The 8162-nt window shown below is 29.8% G+C and overlaps 2 protein-coding genes across 2 annotated transcripts in view; both read right to left on the reverse strand.

Moving 5' to 3' along the window:
- The window catches only part of LOC119674328 (neuropeptide Y receptor type 2-like), a 2955-nt gene extending 1971 nt beyond the window's left edge, over window positions 1–984 (reverse strand). Inside the window, exons 1-3 of the mRNA XM_038085463.1 lie at window positions 967–984; window positions 381–866; window positions 176–319 (exon numbers count right to left, since the gene is read on the reverse strand). Coding sequence (XP_037941391.1) covers window positions 176–319; window positions 381–866; window positions 967–984 — 648 coding nt within the window. The remainder of the gene's footprint in view (window positions 1–175; window positions 320–380; window positions 867–966) is intronic.
- Window positions 985–5122: 4138 nt separating this feature from the next.
- LOC119682884 (alpha-tocopherol transfer protein-like) lies at window positions 5123–6675 on the reverse strand. The gene is made up of 3 exons (XM_038096417.1): window positions 6255–6675; window positions 5593–5965; window positions 5123–5487 (listed from the first exon to the last, which is right to left on the reverse strand). Exons 1-3 carry the CDS (start codon window positions 6587–6589, stop codon window positions 5230–5232), a joined length of 966 nt encoding a protein of 321 aa, XP_037952345.1. The 5' UTR covers window positions 6590–6675; the 3' UTR covers window positions 5123–5229.
- Between the last annotated feature and the right edge of the window lie 1487 nt (window positions 6676–8162).

Consider the following 8162-nt stretch of genomic DNA (forward strand, 5'->3'; position numbering starts at 1 on the left):
TATATAATATTTATATATATAATATTTTATATATATATATAGAGTAACAACAAGACATATTTCGAGTATGCGTATGTATTTCGTTATTACCTCTTTGTAATATTTCTATATTGCAGGGGTAGCGAGCTAGTTATTCGAAATTGTAAATACCACCATTTAACATAAATTAACTTACCTTAATAAAAATAGCTGTATAGCAAATTACCATTACCATGAGAGGAAACCATACCATTACTGTTATCAGAAAGTACCAATATTTAGGTAAAATTGTTGTATTTTCTTTGCAATAGGTCTCTTTAAAATTTTTCCATTGGCGCACCTTACAAATGATCAAATAAAATTTTTATTAAAAAAAATTTTAAATTTCATTTTAAACTTACTCTATAACCACGATATATAGCCAATGGTGATGCGACTGCAATACCTACTATCCATGTTAAAGGTATAACAATTTTTACACCAAGTATTGATAAACGAGTTTCTGTTGGCAAGACAATTGCTGTCAGACGATCATAACTGACGACTGATAAATTTAAGACTGCCGTGATTAGAAAAACACCTACTAAAAAACCTTCTAGCTTACAGCCCACACAACCTAGTTGATAATTTTGATAGAAATCATTTACCATAAACAGTGCAGGGCATATAAACAATGTCAAGAAGTCAGCAACTGCCATATTTGCTATAATTAGATTTGTAGGTGTGCGTAGGGATCGATTTAATATAATCAAACGTATAATTATATAATTGCCACAAATTCCAAATATAATGACCGGCACAAAAGTACCTATTTTGACTGCCATCTCCCAGTTAGGTTTACGTATCCATATACGATCTACTGGAAAGTCCCATTGGCTAAAATCAAACTTTAATAATTCAACAAGTTAATGAAAGATGTTATAATCTTATTTACTTAATTAATTACTTAATTACAATATTAAGTGTTAGCTGTAAATTGTTACTTACATTATTATCGGCCGACATATGTATTGTGTCGAATTTTAAAAGAGATTTATTGTTTTAGAAACTTTATATTTTACTATGACGTGACGACTAGTATGCGTTTTACGAGCTCAGTTAGTTACAATAGTATTTTTATAAAAAAATTTAGGCTTGAAATTTTAACTGCCATGGATATTTTACTTTAATATAAAATATTTTTTTAATTTAACCTATTTCTTCCGTTAATAGCTTTCCCGACAAAAGGTAGCAAGTAAATAAATTGTAATCTGCTAACATTTTCGAACAGTTACAAAAGTTAGAAGTGCTAGACAGGCACTTAATTGAAGACAACTCCTGTCTGTCTGTCTGCACGAAAGCTGATAAGTTTTATCTATATCTGTGTTGTCAATAAGTTGTTTGGCAGTCCTTAATTGTTTTATATGCTAAAATTATTAGTAGTCATTTGAATGACTACATGCTTGACGTGTTGTTTTGTTCTAACGTGTCGATTTTAGTATAATCTAACAAATTTAAATTATAATCCATTGTTATTCATGTTGTCTGAAGATTATATATGATACTAATTTATTCAACAATAATAATATTAATTCAAAAATTGTAAAAAAACCTACAAAGCTTTTCATGTAGACAAAAAAAAGGTTGTTCCAGAGTGATTTATTATTATTAGTTTTGATATTGTTTATATTAATATATAAATATATAAATGCTTTGGGTATATATTATGAACATATGTATGTTCTTAAAAAAATGATATAATAGGTGTAGTAAAATAAAATCCATTATTTTTTATAAAACTGATTTAGGTCAAAAATGCACCATTTTGTTCGATAACTTGTTGCTATTGTAAATATAATTTCCTTATGTCTCCATCACCACCATTTTGTTCGTTAATTGTTGCTATTGTAAATATAATTTCCTTATGTCTCCATCACCACCATTTTGTTCGTTAATTGTTGCTATTGTAAATATAATTTCCTTATGTCTCTCTTATAGAAGTCCTCGTCCCTATTGGCAAAAAATTGAGAGTCGATTATTAAAAGCCTTTCTTGGGGCTAAATTTTTTTCACCAGAAAAATCGTTTACCATAAACAGGAACAGATGGTACTTACTTGGTGCCAGGTCTGGACTGTAAGGTGGATGCGTAAGAACTTCCTAATAAAACTCTTGAAGTTTTCGACGAGTCAATGTCGATGTGTATGACCTGATGGAAAAAAATTCCTCTCCTATTGCTCAAATCTGACCGTTTCTGGGCGATGACTCCCTTCAAATGATAAAATTAATAACATTACAGTTCCGAGTTAAGAGTTTTGCGGTATATGAGCATTTTATAGTAGATGATTCTCTGTCAATACTACCATACACACAGCAAACCCTTTCAGGACGTCAATCCCGGCTTCTTCAGCCTTTCATCGCGATTCAATCACGACCGTTTTCGGGCACCCTTACATCGAGCTTCGTTTCGTATCCAGCCTTATTCAAAGGGTTCCAAACGTGCAAAAGCTTTTTGTGCAAACTTTAGCTCTTGGGCATTCAAAATAGTAGTTACATGACAACATCAGGTTTCGACAAATGGCCTTCCACTGCGTGGTTCATCTTCGACATCGAAATTACGGGAACGGAATTGATGTAACTAAATTTACGCATTATTGGCTGTTACAGTTGATAGTGTCAGGACCATAAACACTATTCTCATTTTCAGCCGGCTGTCTTGCGTTTTCATCTTTAGCGAAGAAAAACTCATTCTCTAATTATATAGGATCTTTAACTGGCTCTTATCAATCTGGTTTCAAGTTCTTATCAATAGATGTCTAAGAAACATTTTAAGTAATGAAGAGGTATTAGGACTGATTAGCTAATGTACTACATACACATTATGATGATATGTAAAATGATTCTTAAATATGTAAGCTTTAAAGAACGATATTGAGAGAAACAATGCTATTCACTAGTAAAGAAGTGTACTTAGTGGAACTGAACAATCATTTAACAAACGTACATTGATGGGCTAAAAATAACTTCAAATTTCATTTTGATCCGTTAGCTTATGGATTGCTTATATATGAAACTTTTTCAGGGAAATTTTGCAAACTATTGACCTTATTTTTATCAAAACTGAGAATAAAAATTGCAATATAGAAGAATATTTTTTGGACAATTAAAACTTCATCGACTAGAAATTTGATATCAATACAAACTTAAACCTCTCCGGATAATTATATTAAAAATCAGATTTTTATTAGGCATTATGGTTAGGTGCGTTTTAGAAAAATTACACCATCGCTGATTTGGTCTGATTGCTGATAATCAGAACTCATTTCAAACTCGCATCAATTTTTTTTGTCTAGTATAAATCATGTTTTTTAGTTAAATCATGATTCCTGCATCGAGTATGGACACTGTCCGGGTATGGACACTGTTACGACTATCCTGAATAAATTTCTAATGGGATCTTTATGTTTTCGTGTAATAGAGTGTCGAACTCTTCCTTTTTCTTCTACAGTCGATAAATAGTATTTAAATTTAACATAAGTTTTTAGGTGATCGTTTTTAATGAAATGAAAATAATGAATGTAATTTAATTTATTATTTAAAGTATGAAATTATTAAAATAATTTAATTAAATTTATTATTATAATTGTATTGTTCAGTTAATAAAATTTTTATTATTTATTTTTATTTGTAAGAGTTTAAGAGATTATTTCTAGAGTATAACAAACTAAAGATTTCATATGGTAACTATGTGTGTCTTCTTTTATTATTTCTTATTTATATTAATCTTTATTAATGTAGATTAATATAAGAAAATAAAGCTGCATTAAAGCACTTTATTTTTTTATTAAGATTTTATTTATAAAAACATATAAACTATCGTTTGGGGAAATTTTTTTTTTTTGAAATTGATATGCTAATATTGTAAAAGTTTTAATTATAACAAATAGTAATCTATTTTAAATATTATATTGAATTTGACTTAATAATTAACATACTAAATAAGTGTTTTTTAATCGAACTGTTACTATCTTTTTATTTTTTGAGCTGTTGTTCTTAATATCACAAATATAAACACATTTTTGCATTTAATATTTTATTACAATTTTTTAATCTTTATGTCTCATCTCTTTCTTCGCAGCCAGAAAGTATAGCCATCTGAATAGATTTATTGTGCAATTTTTTAGTAGGAAATATATATCTGAAATTTAAACGTCTTCATTACTTCAGTGCTGCATTCTGCTAACATCAATAAAAATATTGCCAGAATTTACAATCTCAAGTATGAAGTTCGACAATAGTGTACCAATAGTACATCGGTAGAAGAAGATCTGAGTAAATTAATTTTGTTCTTGCCGTTCTGCACTGCTAATGTATTACTCTGTAACCTAGGCCATTACGCAAAATCGTGAATACCACTATATGTTCTTAAACTTCTTTATTTCGGACCACAATTAATACTCTATTTTTTAGAGAAAAATTATTTTGTTCTTGCTGTTCTGCACACACTGCTAATGTATTAATTGGTTACTCATGTCATTACTCGAAATTGTGAATACCACTATTATGTTTTTAAAGTTCTCTATTTTGGACCATAATTAATATTAAACTGTTTAGAAAAAAGTTATTTTGTTCTAGCCGTTTTGCACTGCTAATTATTTGGTCATTACTCAAAAGCGTGAATACTACTATTAACATATGTTTTAAAACTTCCTTATTTTGGACCACAATCAATACTAAAGTCTTTAGAAAAAAGTTTTCATCGTTGTCAGGCTTATTTTATATTATAAGCCCATAATCTTATAATGCCAATCAGACATACAACAAATATGTTATTGTCAATTTAGATTTTAAGTAAAATTCTATAATTTTTTCTAAGTGCTGTATGAATTTCTTTATATTAATAACGATTTATAATAATAATAATAACAATTTTATAATTTTATTTAAGAGAGAAAGCAATCATTCTCAAACAATTTTAAACTTCTTAAAAAAAACATCAAAGAATTTTATTTGAACTTTTTCGTTTGGCTTACAAACTGAATAAAAAATTAATCTATAAATTTTTGGTATTTTAGATAGGCACGATTCCAATTAATCAGTAAGCACATCAGTATGAAAACTAAAATTAAATATAAATTGTGAGTATATGTTTTATGTGCTGGAAAAATTTTTTGTGCTTAATTATCCTTTTTAAAAATATTACTACTTTTAAAATTAATTAATTTAGTCCTACTTAAGTGCATATACACAAATCTAACTATTACTATTTTTTCACTAATCTACATTGAGCTGCCGAAACGATCCTTGTAATCCCAACATCTCGGATTTCATAATATCACTGCTACATTTTTTCACTCCTTTCACGATACCAAAATTATCTTCCTCTTTTATAAATTCTTGCATCTCGAGTAATCTTTGCCAAGTCTTCTCTTGCAAGCTCTGCATATCACACTCACCTCCATACTCTTTTGGTAATATGTGTTTCGGAACGTGTTCATATAAATTTTCGTAATTACGACCATGCACGTAAAACTGCACATGCAAGAAAAAAAAAAAAAGAAAAACAAAATGATATTAAATATATTAATGCAATTTGTTTTAATATTTTTTTTTTTTTAATGAACTGCATTGGCATACCCGTTCTCTCAGCTTCGCACTAATCACTGACTTCACCATGTTGAAGCAAGTTTCAAAAATCGTTGGCACCTTTAAAAAATGAAAGCCTCTCATGCGTGATGGTGAACATTTGTTAGCTAGAATTACCAAATCTCTTGCAAAACTTGGTTGAAAACTTAATACGACATCTTTCTTTAGATCACCCAAGTCCATTATAAGCACATAACCAGACACAATTGCATTGTCATCTTCATAGAGTAAGAAATCCGTATACATTGAACCAACTCTGAACACATCCATAATACTGTGTATCTGCATGTCAAATTGGTTGGCACGTATCATAACAACGCGTGGACCATCTGGTGCTATGGGCTCTGCTAAATGCACCAGACAACTATGGAGCGAACGTGTAGTAGAAAATATAAGAAAAAAAAAATATAACTAGTAATTAATTTTAAGTTAAATTATTAAACACTTTAGCTAATTGAGCTCTACCGTCTTCTCCGGAATATTTGTTAGTAAATTTAGCTGGCATGCTTTGTTTAATTGAATAATGCATATAGGAATAATGCATCTAGGAATAATGCATTTTAATATTTTTTATATTATTATTTAACGATTGTTTTTTGTACACTTTTAGTTTTGCACAATCACTCACTCAGTCATCACTAAAAAACACTTACCCGCTTTTTACGATAGCCTGAGTTTTTTCTTCTTTTATGAAATTATACCGACCAGTAAATAAGTCTGGCATTAGTGAACGATATGTGTAAAAATTTTCCAATTTATTTTTTGCTTTTTCCAGGCTAAATTTCGAAGCCCGCAAGAATGCGATAAGAAATTGATCGCATGTACGTGACTTCAAGTGTGGCTGCTGTTCCACCCATTCACGTAACGCATTGAGAAAGTAAGGCGTATCGGCTGGATTTTCATTCAATTCCAGTGCTGCCTTCTTGGCTAAGGCGCTCGGTAAATCGCGTAAGTTCGACATTTGCGCGATCGATTCAACAATCAACATTTATTCCGCGAACACACAACTAAGACTAAAACCGTACTTGAGTTTCAACACCGCTTATATGCGTTTTCCAGCTTACCCACGTTCTTATGTAAGTTGCAATCAGTCACATTTGAATCCATACAAACGTGTATAAGTGTTTTTCGCGGACTAGATTTTCCGAAATTCTGCTTCTTCTTATTTTTCAAACTTGTTTCGATATTACTATTTTATGATTTTCACAAAAATTCAACACAGCCCCCTTTAGCTGTTATTTGTTTTTATTTTTTTTTATTTTTTTTTCATTTTTTTTATTTTTTTTCATTTAATTTTATTTATAAAAACTGCTTTTTTTATGTTGAGGTCTTGATTTGATATAAAAATTTTTATCTCACAGTTTTCCTAGTTTTTTCACTTGCGAAGAAAAAACATATTGAAATTGTGTTTATTATAATTTTATTGAAGTAGATTTGTGCGCTTGGGTTGGCAAAGCCTCGTACCTCTGCAAACAAATCAAATCAAAATTGAAAGTTAGTTGTGTTAGCTTGGAGTTCGCATGAAGCGATGAAAAATAAAAAAAAAAAAAAATTATAAAATTAATGTGAAATATGTGGCATAAAAATGCAATAAGTCAGACTATTATAGGTGTCAAATGTAATTATTGCTAACAAATTGGTTATAAGCATAGCAGAAGGAAGATCAGATCTAAGATCTTCTGTATCTACAAAGTGAAGATTAATTTTGAAGATCGTGTATAAATATTATTTATTTGATCATTTTAATAAATTTAACAGCATGTATTACTTCACATTTGCTCCTAACATACATAACTGCAACTACTGCAGCTGAATGAACGTATATACTCGTAGTATCTCCAACAACTACGAGTAGTTGGAGAAAGTGTGCAGGTGGCGAAAAGATACGCTTTTTAAAAACCAACATTTAAATTACAGTAATCCCCCCTATAATGCGGTAGTCTGATAATGCGATTTCAATCGGGCATACCCCCATATAACGCAGGGATTTGTAAAGTTCATAATTAGCTTCGCCTTCCTTTGCACGTGTGTAGACGGGATATACGGGAATACCTCTATAATGCGTTTTACTACCGCGTTATAGGGGGAGTTACTGTATTTAAGCATACATGTTTCATAATAGACAAATATAGAAACTAGATTAATTAAATTTGAATAAATTTTGGCCAATGATACTAACACAAATATAATCAAAACAAACCTTATATAGAAAGATTGCTTCATCAGAGAAGAGACCTGTGTTTGCTGATGCAGTAAATATCATAAATAGTAGAAATTTGTTAGTGAGATGAGTACAAACGTTAGCTCATAAACGAACAGATATACACAACTGATTTCGGTCATTGTTTGAGAGATTTTTGTGAGATGTGAAATAATTACTATACACAATTACTAAACCAGTGAAGAGTGGAAGAAGAAGTGTATTTCAGCTGTTGAATGTGCTCTAACAAATACGAATATAATTTCTTGTACAAATCAGATTGTTTTTCTTCTTGTTTACTTCTTATAAAAAACAAATAATTTCATTTGAAAATGTATATAATTTGAACACATAAATTTTA

This window comes from Teleopsis dalmanni, chromosome 2 (genome assembly GCF_002237135.1).
Source record: "Teleopsis dalmanni isolate 2A chromosome 2, ASM223713v2, whole genome shotgun sequence".
Taxonomy (NCBI): domain Eukaryota; kingdom Metazoa; phylum Arthropoda; class Insecta; order Diptera; family Diopsidae; genus Teleopsis; species Teleopsis dalmanni.

Excerpts from the sequence above, each read along its gene's own strand:
- LOC119682884 (XM_038096417.1), bottom strand. The coding sequence starts at position 6,589 with ATGTTGATTGTTGAATCGATCGCGCAAATGTCGAACTTACGCGATTTA. Across the intron at positions 5,966-6,254 it reads CAGGCTATCGTAAAAAGCGG|TTGTCTGGTGCATTTAGCAG; the intron begins GTAAGTGTTTTT and ends TTCGCTCCATAG. Across the intron at positions 5,488-5,592 it reads GTGCGAAGCTGAGAGAACGG|TTTTACGTGCATGGTCGTAA; the intron begins GTATGCCAATGC and ends TTGCATGTGCAG.